The sequence below is a fragment of the Muntiacus reevesi genome, chromosome 14 (genome assembly GCF_963930625.1).
Source record: "Muntiacus reevesi chromosome 14, mMunRee1.1, whole genome shotgun sequence".
Taxonomy (NCBI): domain Eukaryota; kingdom Metazoa; phylum Chordata; class Mammalia; order Artiodactyla; family Cervidae; genus Muntiacus; species Muntiacus reevesi.
In genome coordinates, this window is record NC_089262.1 from 45,611,131 (window position 1) to 45,624,794 (window position 13,664).

Here is a 13,664-nt window from a genome sequence, read left to right on the forward strand (position 1 = left end):
TTCTCTCTCTCCTCCCTCTTGCCAAGACCCCTCTACCCATTAACTAGGAACTTACTAGGAAACTAGAGAACCAAGAGATAAAATCCATACAGGTCTGCATACCAAGACCAAGAGTAGGTGGAGAAGGGTAGAATATAAATCTAGATGGGCAAAAGGAAGATATCCAGCCCAATTACAAAAAGCAAAAACTATCTTTGTAGATAAACTTGGTTTTCAGAAAAAAAAGAGTAGACTAAACATAGATTTAGTGACTTCCCTGGTGGCTCAGGCAGTACAATGCAGGAGACCCAGGTTCTATTCCTGGGTCAGGAGTACCCCCTGGAGAAGGAAATGGCAACCCACTCCAGTACCCTTGCCTGGAGTATTTCATGGATGGAGGATCCTGGCAGGCCCCAGTCCATGGAGTCGCAAAGAGTAGGACACAACTGAGCAACTTCACTTCACTTCAAACATAGACAAATAACAGGTTCTTTCTACCACTCTGTGATCTCAATACTGAATACAAAATGTGTCATTCTTTTTTCTATAAGTGAATTAAGATTCCATGATATTGAAAAAATTTTGAAGAACTTCTGGTAGGTATCTTCTCTGTACAATCCTCACGTACAACATGAAGCATTAATCCACTTTAGTTTGTTGCTTTTTTGATTGTATTCTGAGTCCATGTGGAATGGAGGACAGAAGCAGGAAAGTCACGGGCTCAATTCCCTTCAGAGCTCATTATTGCAACCAGAGAAACAAAGCAAAGGCATACTGTTAATGGTAAACCGAGTTACAAAAGAAGAGTAGTATGCAGATCTCAATGCTATGAAGATGGCCTTTTAAATTAAAAGCTCCTAGTATTTCTTCTGCTTATAACATCATCTTTGGGTGGTGGTATTCAGTCACTAAGTCGGATCTGACTCTGCAACCCCATGGGCTGCAGCACGCCAGGCTTCCCTGTCCTTCACTATTTCTCGAAGTTTGCTCAAACTCATGTCCACTAAATCAATGATGCCATCCAACCATCTCATCCTCTGTTACTGCCTTCTCCTCCTGCTCTCAATCTTTCCTAGCATCAGGGTCTTTTCCAGTGAGTTGGCTCTTAACATCAGGTGGCCAAAATATTGACGCTTCAGCTTTAGCATCAGTCCTTCCAATGAATATTCAGGGTTGATTTCCTTTAGGATTGACTGGTTTGATCTCCCTGCAGTTCAAGGGACTCTCAAGAGTCTTCTCCAGCACCACAGTTTGAAAGGATCAATACTTTGGTGCTCAGCCTTCTTTTATGGTCCAACTCTCACATCTGTATGTGACTAGTGGAAAAACTATAGCTTTGACTAGATGGACCTTTGTTAGCAAAATGATGTCTCTGCTTTTTAATACACTGTCTAGGTTTGTGATAGCTTTTCTTCCAAAGAGCAAGTGTCTTTTAACTTCATGGCTGCAGTCACCATCCACAGTGATTTTGGAGCCCAAGAAAATAAAATCTGCTACTGTTTCCATTTTTTCCCTGTCTATCTGCCATGAAGTGATGTGACCAGATGCCATAATCTTAGGTTTTTGAATGCTGAGTTTTAAGCCAGCTTGTTCACTCTTCTTTTTCACCTTCATCAACAGGCTCTTAAGTTCCTCTTCAATTTCTGCCATTAGGGTGGTATTATCTGCATATCTGAGGTTGTTGATATTTCTCTAGCAATCTTGATTTCAGTTGGTGACTCATCCAGTGCAACATTTCACATGATATGAAAGAAAGTTAAAAGTAAAGTGTCAGTTGCTCAGTCATGTCCAACTTTGCAACTTCACGAACTGTAGCCTATCAGGCTCTTCTGTCCATGGAATTCTCCAGGCAAGAATACTGGAGTGGGTTGCCATTCCCTTCTCCAGGGGATCTTCCCAACCCAGGGACTGAACCTGAGTTTGCTGTATTGCAAGCAGATTCTTTGCCATCTGAGTCACCAGGGAAGCTCACATGATGTCCTCTGCATATAAGTTAAATAAGCAGGGTGACAATATATAGCCTTGACAATTTTGAACCAGTCCATTGTTCCGTGTTCAGTTCTAACTGCTGTTTCTTGACCTGCATATAGGTTTCTCAGGAGGCAGGTAAGGTAGTCCCATCTCTAAGAATTTTCCACAGTTTACTGTAACTTTGGGTATACAGTCCTTTTATTTTTCAATCTTATAATCCCTCTATTTCATGGGCTGGCAATCTTTCTATAAAGGGCTGGACTGTAAATACTTTAGGCTGTGGGCCAGAAGGTCTCTGTTGGTTATTCAACTCTTTCTATGTAGCACAAAAATCATCAGAAAGAATACATAAACAAATGTTTGTGGCTGTGTTCCAATAACACTTTACTTACAAAAACAGGTGACAGGCTGAATTTGGCCTACAGATGTAGTTTGTTAATGCCTGCTCTACCTTACCCATATAACCTCTTCATTCTTACTCCTCTACCTAATCTGCTTCCTGTTATCTGTGGTCATTTCACCTCTCACCAAAAATGCTATTCCTTCTCATTCTGCATCACTTCCATATTTCACTTAAAATCTACTGGGCTGAGCAAAACTGTATTCTCTATCTGGATGTCTTCCTGTTGGTCCTTGCTTGAAATACAGATCTAGAAGTGTCAAGCAAACGACTTCACATAACCAGAAATTTAAGACATTCAGAAAATGACTGAGACTTTTAGGTTAGTGGGTTAAAGAAAAGACTATTTGAATAAACAGTAACTTTCAATTTACCTGGTTCCAAGTTGAGGCATCTTTGGTCCTATATTGAATGTCATATTTCAGAGTTATAAAACTCTTAAAACGTGAGTCAGTCCATGTCAATTTTAAAATACTAGACAGTTCCTTTGAGTTGTTGACTGATAAAATATGTGGTGGATTGAGCTTCACTGAAAAATAAAAAAGATCCTAATGTTTACCATGGTTTACTTTTACAACTTCTCACAAAGTCCAATATACTCTATATTTTATTTCACAATATGCATTTATTCTCACCAAATGAACAAATTTGTCTAAAAAAATGCTATACCATACTACTATAATGGAAGGAAAAGGTTCCTAAAGAAATTCTAGTTCTTTTCCTTGTCAATTTATTACATTTGTTAATATTTTCAGGTTCAGATATTAAAAGTTAAATAGTGATGACATACGGAATTAAAAAAAATAAAAATGAAGCATATATACTATGACTATAATGCTACAAGATGTTTGATATCTGAATAGATATCAGAGATAATATTAAAAGTAAAAACAGCTGTCAGTGTGGTTGGATTATGGATATTTTTCTTTTTCCAAAGTATTTTTAATGTTCTTGATAAAGTTAATTTGTAGAAGTCACTAAGAAAATAAATGTTTATTATTTTTACATTAATTAAACTCAAAACAAATTTATAAGACACATATATTCTAATAAATTCTCAAATTTAGGTTTATAAATACCTTTATCTATAGGATCAAAATTGATATGATCTGAGGCAACCTTCCCAAGGGCATTCTCTGCTTCTACCCAGGCTTCAATGTTGACAAAATACACAGGAGGATAATCAACAGTGCATGAGGTGGGGGTGTCACGTTTTGCTTTACAATCCTCAAACTTCTCTGTTGCCCTAAATACAAAAATGGTAAAAATCAGTCATTAAAAACAGATTTGAATAAATTAGAGTGAAAAAGGTTACTTGAAAATCGAGTTTTTATGAGACCCAGATTATCACAGCTTAGAATAAATAAATTAATTTCAGTAAGTTTAAAACAAACTGCTGAACACTAGAAACAAAATTTGTTAAACATTCATCTGTTTTTCTTCAAAACTGAGTTTGATCTATATCTTAAAACACAAGATTATTTTCAAAATTTTACTTTAAGAATATCATATTTAGAATCTTATGCTCTAACCCAGTGACCCTTCTCCAACCAAAACTTATTAGTGATATCAGTCCTGTTTCTTTCTTTTCCTTGAACAGAATCTTTACGGTATCAGCAATGTCTCTTTAATCACAGTATGCTTTTTCAAAACACAATATGCCAGGAGGTGATAGAGCAGGGATAGAATTTCTATACTTCCAGAAAATTCCCTCAGCCCTTTCCAACCACTTTCTAATTTCTATTACCATAGAAAGTTTCAAGTGATATGACTAAATTTACTCATATACGTTTAAATCATGCATCAATTAAGAACATATATGCATATGTGTGTGTATACATATACACACACACTCACTGTTTTTTAAAATAGGATAAATCAAAACCAGACCAAAATAGGTAACCTTTGGGAGGAGGGGGGAAATAAGATAAAGGAGACAGGGAACAGAGACTTCTATAAACATACTTTGTCTTAGAAATTTGTGTGGATTAATTTATTACTTTATACAATGAAGAAAATTCTTAATAACCACAAGCAAAATGAAACAGCTGGAAGAAGGGAGATATAGATGTTAGATAGATGAATTAACTAAAAACCTATCGTCTGGATTTTAAATTGGAAATACCAGTACGAGTTCATGATGTATTTTATCTTAAAAACATTTTTAGTTCTTTTCACTAAAAAAGCCTAAAAACAACAACCCAGTAGCAATAAACTCCCCAACACCCAGACTACAGTCTCTAAATTGTATTCCACACTAAGTGGAACCATGATTACTTGGGAATTGGTTGATTCTAGGTCTGGAACAGAAAACATATTAAGATGAACCTGGAACATCATGTCACTTCAGAAATCAGGAAGCTATCAAAGAACTAAAGAAGTTGTGTCAAAAGGATAAAACTGAAAAGTTCCCACTAACCAAAGATGGGACAATTTAAGTATTAAGAAGAATAACTGTAATGGATTAAAACACATCAAATCAGGAATTCCCAATGGTCCAGTAGCTAAGACTCTGTGCTCCCAATGCAGGTGGTCAGGGTTCCACTCCTGATCTGGGAACTAAATCCCACATGCCGCAACTTAAAAGAGTTTGCATGTTGCAACTAAAGAAACTAAATGATGCAACGAAGATCAAAGATCCTGCATGCTGCAACTAAGACCTGGCACAGCCAGATAAATAAATAACAAGACATCCAATGTTTAAATATGAATTCATAATGGGGAGAAAAATCCCTTGTATCTGCCTTTGGAAGTTGCTGCTGCTGCTAAGTCACGTCAGTCATGTCTGACTCTGTGCGACCCCATAGATGGCAGCCCAAGAGGCTCCTCTGTCCCTGGAATTCTCCAGGCAAGAATACTGGAGTGGGTTGCCATTTCCTTCTCCAATGCATGAAAGTGAAAACTGAAAGTGAAGTCGCTCAGTCATGTCTGACTCTTAGCGATCCCATGGACTGCGGCCTACCAGGCTCCTCCGTCCATGGGATTCTCTAGTCAAGAGTACTGGAGTGGGTTGCCATTGCCTTCTCCGTTGGAAGATGCTAGGGATTCATTAATCTAATTAATGATATAAATGCTCAAGTGATTAAGGTGGAAGTATATGGATGTCTCTAACTCACTCTGAAATTCATTAAAAAGAGATGGGTTGGTAGATGGAGACAAGTACAGTAAAATGTCAACTGCAGAATCTAGGTAACAAGCATGTATAAATGTTCACTGTAAAATTCTTTCAACTTTTCTTTATATTTGAAAAAAAACACTAAACAGAAATTCTGTAATACCTGAAACCATTGCTCAAATTTTAATATAAGAAAAAGAAAAACAAACAAACATTATATGGTCGTTCCTAATGAAAATATATATAACTCCTCTATGAATTATTTTTTTGGGGAAAAAAACTGATTAACTGTCTAGATCTAATGGCAAGTTTTAGTAAATAAAGGGACAGACAGAGGAATGTGTTAAATAATGTATAACCATTATTTTAACAACTGAACTGCAAAGAAAGAAGGGAGAACCTATGGTTAGGAAAGACAAGATATATGAATTGGCAATATATGGTGATTACTTAAATCTTGATTTGACAAGTGTCAAAATATATACATACATTTATGAGACAACTGGGAAAATTTGAACACTAATTAAAAATGTAACAATATGAGAGTATTTTCAATTATATTTGGATTTTTTTTAAAGTGTCCTTATCTTTTCCATAAAAGTACTAAAATATTTATGAATGAGATGATACGATGTCTATTTCTTTAAAATAATCTGAGTGAGAGGATTATATAAAGTAAGACTGGTAATGAGCTGATAATTATAGACACTCGATGATGAGTGTGAGGATTTCTTACACTATTCTTTCTACTTTCATGTTTCAGGTGTTCTAAAATAAAAAACATTTAAAACTTTGCATTTAATAATACTACCTCACAAGATAAAAATTCTACCACAAAGGCAAATTTAATAAATTCAATGTACAACAAATTTAAAATAACTTGCCATTCAGATTTTAAAGTGTAGTTTGTTTCCAAATGTGTTTCCCTTCCAAGATCCCACTGACACATCATTTTCTTTCCTTCATTCACAATGCAAGTCAAATTTTCAGGTTTTTCAGGAGGCACTAAAAGGGAAAAATTAGCAATTTTCAAAAAGCTTCATATTCACAAAAAGCATGCAATTTATATACTCCTCCAGACATTTAAGATAACCAAAATCATACAGGAAAAAACAAAACCAAGAAAAGACATAACGAAATACTGGTGACTAAAAAAATTCATTTCTTTTCTATGTAAATTCAAACATTTTAGATAGTAACATACATTTTCTATCATACCTGTCATTAATAGGTATGTTTCAAATTAACTTTCTAGACAAAGTCAACTTTCATTTATAGCTGGAAAGCATTATCAACTGACTTCTCAAGTGTATTTTAGAAACTAATACTTGAACATTAGTAAGAGGCAAGTAATTAGAAGCAAAAATGATTCATTTATATCTCTCCCTTCCCAAACTCTGCTGGAGAGAAAGCAAATGCTAAAATTATGGTGTTAGATAATCCACAAATCTGGCGATCCATTCTTGGATCACAATAAATTTATTTGTCTACTTCAATATAAAAGGGTTCTCCAGTATTGATTCACCTTCTTCAGATAGCTGCTTTACACTGAATTTTCTCCACAACTAAGGGATATTGAAAGTTACTATGAACACAGTCACAGATTTCAACTCAACATTTTTGGTGGGTATCTCATGTCAAAATATTTTTCTATAAAGTTGACAGATGCTTGACTTTCAGGAAAAATATAAAACTTGTGTTACTCTTTAGGCTTTTATACATTTGTAATGCAAGTGCAATTCTACTTCTAGCTTATTTTTTTTTAAAACATTAAAAAAAAAAATCTAAAACTCACTGAGCTGACAGTTACTGCATTTCAAAAAGATCAAAAGACAACGGACATTAAAGATGCAATTCAACAGTCATGACAAAGTCTGAAATAAAAAAGGTAAAACAAAACTTACAGCCTGAAATGATTCTGATTCCATAAACACTCCGATTAATCTGTCCAAACATACGAATATTGCAAGTGAGCAGAACATTTATTAAAGGTATATTTAAAAATGTGACACTAGATGATGTTCTGTTTATGACAGTATATTGATCACGAGAAACAGTAGCACGGCTTGTTTTCCAGAAAATGTCATCAGCATTCACATGATAATCATCCATACATTTTTCCTTTAGTACACAAACTGCCGTGAAATTCGAACCAATTTGTACAACTGAAGATTCAGGGTGGATATGAGCACATGGAACTATAAGTTCACCTGGAAAGGAATAATAACAGAAAATGTAAGAATAAACTGAAATTTCCTGGTACAAAATGACATTCTATATCAGTACAGTTCCTCTATCATCATTAAAATATCTCTAAAGACACAGAAAAAGAAGAAACACAGTGAAAGTTAGTATCACCAAAATTTAATGTCTAAATTTGAAAAGAATTATACCAATTACGTGGCAGATGGAGCTGGATTTTACAGAGGAAAAAAAAAAAACCTATGCAAATTTCAGCCGTTTTTATAACAATCTACTTTGCTTTAGGAAACAGTTTGCCTGCAGGGTGATTCATATTTGCTCTGCCACCAATTGTGTTTCTGAACTCACACCCAGTGTCTAAATAGACCCACCAGAACACAGGCAGTGGTCTCTGCTCTCGCCAGTCCTGAATGCCTTTGGGGGTGCAGATGGGGGCATGCAAAGACAGTATACGTTGTTCATATGTCAAAATCAGACAAAAAGAGCAAGGGTGTAGTAAAATAAAAACAGGATGAGTAAAATAAGATGACCAAATGCATTGATTTTAACAATAAGTATATGGGATACAATCTCATATTAAAAAACAAAGAACCAAATTATATAAAAAAATAAAATGCAACTACATGATTTACCTATGACCTACTCCATGTTGACGACATCTAAACCCCTCTTTCTGACTCTAACTTCCCGTTTTCAGTGGCTTATAAGACATCCACCTGAGATACTTCATAAGTACTTAAAAATGAACGTCTCTAAAATTATATGTATCATAGTTCAGTTTAGTCACTCAGTCGTATCCGACTCTTTGTAACCCCTATGTATGTAACTCTATGTAACTGCACCATACCAGGCTTCCTGTCCATCACCAACTCCCAGAGTTTACTCAAACTCATATCCATCAAGTCGGTGATGCCACCCAACCATCTTATCCTCTGTTGTCCCCTTCTCCTCTCATCTTCAATCTTTCCCAGCATCAGGGTCTTTCCAAATGAGTTAGTTCTTCACATCAGGTGGCCAAAGTACTGGAGTTTCAGCTTCAGCATCATTCCTTCCAATGAATATTCAGGACTGATTTCCTTTTGGATGAACTGGTTGGATCTCCCTTGCAGTCCATGGGACTCTCAAGGGTCTTCTCCAATACCACAGTTCAAAAGCATTACTTCTTTGGCACTCAGTTTTCTTTATAGTCCAACTCTCACATCCATGCACGACTACTGGAAAAACCATAGCTTTGACTAGATGGATCTTTGTTGGCAAAGTAATGTCTCCGCTTATTAATAAGCTGTCTAGGTTGGTCATAGCTTTTCTTCCAAGGAGCAAGCATCTTTTAATTTCATGGCCGCAATCACCATCTGCAGTGATTCTGGAGGCCCCCAAAATAAAGTCTGTCACTGTTTCCACTGTTCCCCCATCTATTTGCCCTGAAGTGATGATCTTAGTTTTCTGAATGTTGAGCTTTAAGGCAACTTTTTCACTCTCCTCTTTCAGTTTCATCAAGAGGCTCTTTAGTTCCTCTTCACTTTCTGCAGTAAAGGTGGTGTCATCTGCATATCTGAGGTTATTGATATTTCTCCCGGCAATCTTGATTCCAGCTTGTGCTTCATCCAGTCCAGCATTTCTCGTGATGTACTCTGCATATAAATTAAATAAGCAGGGTGACAATATACAGTCTTGACATACTCCTTTCCCAATTTGGAACCAGTCTGTGTCCATGTCCAGTTCTAACTGTTGCTTCTTGACCTGCATACAGATTGGTCAGGAGGCAGGTCAGGTGGTTTGGTATACCCATCTCTTGAAGAATTTTCCACCATTTGTTGTGATTCACACAGTCAAAGGCTGTGGCATACTCAATAAAGCAGAAATAGATGTTCTGAAACTCTCTTGCTTTTTCGATGATCCATTGGATATTGGCAATCTGATCTCTGGTTCCTCTGCCTTTTCTAAAACCAGCTTGAACATCTGGAAGTTCTCAGGTCACGTACTGGTGAAGCCTGGTTTGGAGAATTTTGAGTATTACTTTGCTAGCATGTGAGATGAGTCCAATTGAGTGGTAGTTTGAGCATTCTTTGGCATTGCCTTTCTTTGGGATTGGAATGAAAACTGACCTTTTCCAGTCCTATGGCCACTGCTGAGTTTTCCAAATTTGCTGGCATACAGAGTGCAACACTTTTACAGCATCGTCTTTTAGGATCTGAAATAGCTCAACTGGAATTCCATCACATTCACTAGCTTTGTTCATAGTGATGCTTCCTAAGGCCCACTTGACTTCACATTTCAGGATGTCTGGCTTTAGGTGAGTGATCATATCATCATGATTATCTGGGTCGTGAAGATCTTTTTTGTATAGTTCTTTTGTGTGTCCCTGCCACCTCTTCTTAATATCTTCTGCTTCTGTTAGGTCCCTACCATTTCTGTCCTTTATTGTGCCCATCTTTGCATGAAAAGTTTCCTTAGTATCTCTAATTTTCCTGAAGAAATCACTAGTTTTTTTCATTCTATTGTTTTCCTCTATTTCTTTGCATTGATCACTGAGGAAGGCCTTCTTATCTCTCCTCGCTATTCTTTGCAACTCTGCATTCAAATGGGTATATCTTTCCTTTTCTCCTTTGCCTTTCACGTCTCTTCTTTTCATAGCTGTTTGTAAGGCCTCTTCAGACAACCATTTTGCCTTTTTGCATTTCTTTTTCTTGGGGATGGTCTTGATCAATGCCTCCTGTACAATGTCATGAACCTCCATTCATAGTTCTTCAGGTACTCTGTCTGTCAGATCTAATCCTCTGAATCTATTTGTCACTTCCACTGTATAATAGTAAGGGATATGATTTAAGACATACCTGAAGGGTCTAGTGGTATTCCCTACTTTCTTCAATTTAAGTCTGAATTTGACAATAAGGAGCTCATGATCTGAGCCACAGTAGCTCCAGGTCTTGTTTTTGCTGACTGTATAGAACTTCTCCATCTTTGGCTGCAAAGGATATAATCAATCTGATTTCGCTATTGACCATCTGGTGATGTCTATGTGTAGAGTCTTCTCTTGTGTTGTTGGAAGAGGGTGTTTGCTATGACCAGGGCGTTCTCTCGGCAAAACTATGTTAGCCTTTGCCCTGCTTCATTCTGTACTGCAAGGCCAAATCTGCCTGTTACTTCAGATATTTCTTGCTTTTGCATTCCAGTCCCCTATGATGAAAAGGACATCTCTTTTGGGTGTTAGTTCTAAAAGGTCTTGTAGGTCTTCATAGAACTGTTCCACTTCAGCTCCTTCAGCCGTCCTGGTCTGTGCATCACAGTCTGTGCATCACAGTCCCCTCCAAACTTCTTCTTTCTTCTTATTTCTCTATTGCTGCGAACAACACTGCTCCCATCTGGTCACCTAGGCCAGATAACTTTGTAGTCCTCCCTCTCTAATTAGCCTCCTCCCACACTCCCAGGCTCTTTTTGCTTCCACATTCTTAGTATGTAAAGCAACCTCTTCTCATCAACCCTATTTTGGCTGCTGGCCCTCAGGCTATCATATTATACCACAGTCTGACCTCCTTCTTGTTTATCTTAAACATACAGCTCCCAAAGTTACTGTTCAAAAATGATTATGCTATTTCCCTATTTTAAATTATTTAATGACTACCTATTACCATCAAGATAAAATGCTCAATATTTGACATGATTCCATCCTCCTTCTCTATCCTCACTGTCTAGAAACTTAAGTCAGCTTTCTTGACTGAATCCCATTTGCCAATGGAATTTGAAGTTCTAACAGCTTCAATTTATTCACTTGGAAAATGAAGTTAATCATGGCTCTCTTGAAAGTTTCTTGAGATCAGATATTAGTTATGTAAAGAAACTACTACAATGCCTGGTCTTCAAAAGGCCTCCAATAAATGGTAGCCTATCACCATTACTTGGCTTCCCTGGTACCTTAGTGGTAAAGAATCCACCTGCCAATGCAGGAGATGCAGGTTTGCTCTCGAGGTTGGGAAGATCCCCTGGAAAAGGAAATGGCAACCCACTCTAGTATTCTTGCCCAGGAAATCCCATGGACAGCAGAGCCTGGTGGGCTACCGTCCCTGGCATTGCAAAAGAGTCGGATATGACTTAGAGACTAAACAACAACAAATCATCATTACTACTACTATCCAGAGACAAGTAATCTAGTCACACTGACAGAATCTGGAAAGGTCTCTCAGAGGTGACTGGTTCGAGCAGTTAAGGTAAAAGATGTACAGAATCAGAGAATAAAAAAACTGACAAAAACCGTGGAGAGAATTTACTTCAATCCTTTATTTTATAAAGAACACTAAGATACTTTTATGGAGTCAACCTCAAATTTATCTGGCAGATTTTTCCAATTCTCAACTTGGTCCCAGGCTAGACTGCACAAAGGAAAAAACTACTTTTAAGAACTAAACAATTAACTTCTTATTCCATATCTGTCATTAAGCTCATAAGGCCCAGAGTCAAAATGTCTGTTTCAAAACTCCTGATGCGGCCTATTTATATGACCTTGCCATTATTGATTCATGTCAATGGCAAGTCCTAGTGCACAAACTCCTTTCAATTTCCATCTTGTGACATGCTAGTAAGTTACCTTGTGATAATGAGCAAGTCCTTAAAACTCCTCCAATCTTACTTTGTTCCTTGGTAAAATCATTCCTGTTTGACTTTCTCTTTAATAATGAGAGGGAACCTTAACCTAGGAAATATACTTCAGAGTACTAAAGAACATGAGATATAGCCAGAGACTAAATAACAATTTTTAATCACACAGAATAAGAAATACTAGAAACAGGCAAATGTTCCAGTTTTCGAAATGAAACACAGGCTCACTGAAACCATCCTGTGCCAAATAAAACCCGCGTTTACAGGGCTACTAGGCTGATTTTTGACTACTCTTGATCTATAAAAACAGGTATTTCATAGCTTCAAACTAATAGATTTTCACTTGATTGATTACCTACATATAAAAAAATCACTGACTAAAAAAGTCAATGAGAGGGAGGCTAAAGTAGTATGCTGAAGTGCCTCCCCGCAAACCTTGGGGCAGGCTGTACTTTCCAAAGAAGGCCATACTTATAAATGAATCCCATTCAACATGCTCATCTTACAAAGTGACAAATACTCCTCCAAAGAAATGAGGGTCTATGTTTCCCTTTTGCTCTCAGATCTTTAAGGGTGCTTATGCCTGCCCTAGCCAACAGAGTGTGCTAAGTGACTTCCACAGCTAGATGATCAAAAACTACAACTTCTGACTAGCTCTCTTTTTCTCTTGCGACATTTGCCATGGAATCCAGCCACATGTAAGGAAGCCAAGGCCGCAAGGAGAGACCACATGTGGTGTTCTAGCCAAGAGCCCAAAAGCCCTCAATCTACAGCCAGCATCAACACCAGACATAATAAGTGAATGAGACTTCAGATGACTCCAGGTCCTCATCTCTGAATATTCTAGCTGAGGACCCAGATATCACAGAGAAAAGGAGAATCTGTGTATCTGACAGCCTGTCACACATAAACCATGAAAAATAGTAAGTAATGCCATTTAAGGTATGAAGCTTTAGAGTAATCTGTCTGGCAGCAACAGATAATGTAGTCCCGTTATTTTCAACCTTTTTGTCAACAACTTAGGGGGAAAATAAACACACACACTTATCAAATCAGCAAAAGATTATAATGGATTGCCAACAATTTGGATAATGTCAGGATTCAAAATTGTGCTGAAGGACTAGACTGATAGGCTAATAAATTTGGCAAAATCATCTTCTATTTAGTTTGATAAATAAATATAGAGTGAAGGGGAAAAGGCTTAAAAGTAACTGACGTGAAAACAATCTGAGAATTTTCACTGACTGGTAGCTTAACATAAAACTACAATGTATCTTAACTGGCAAAAAATTATGTTGCTTTAATAAAGATGATCCTTCAAAAGTAAATAATAAAATCACTATACTCAGAATATGTCAAGTTCTGATATATTTTTTCCTTAAGTGCATTTTATTCAAACCTTAA

General features: G+C 36.9%; 1 protein-coding gene across 1 annotated transcript in view; it reads right to left on the bottom strand.

Moving 5' to 3' along the window:
* IL6ST (interleukin 6 cytokine family signal transducer) overlaps nt 1-13,664 on the bottom strand; it is a 60,169-nt gene that overhangs the window by 26,223 nt on the left and 20,282 nt on the right. The window contains exons 3-6 of the mRNA XM_065905795.1: nt 7,370-7,675; nt 6,350-6,470; nt 3,430-3,596; nt 2,725-2,879 (exon numbers count right to left, since the gene is read on the bottom strand). Coding sequence (XP_065761867.1) covers nt 2,725-2,879; nt 3,430-3,596; nt 6,350-6,470; nt 7,370-7,675 — 749 coding nt within the window. The remainder of the gene's footprint in view (nt 1-2,724; nt 2,880-3,429; nt 3,597-6,349; nt 6,471-7,369; nt 7,676-13,664) is intronic.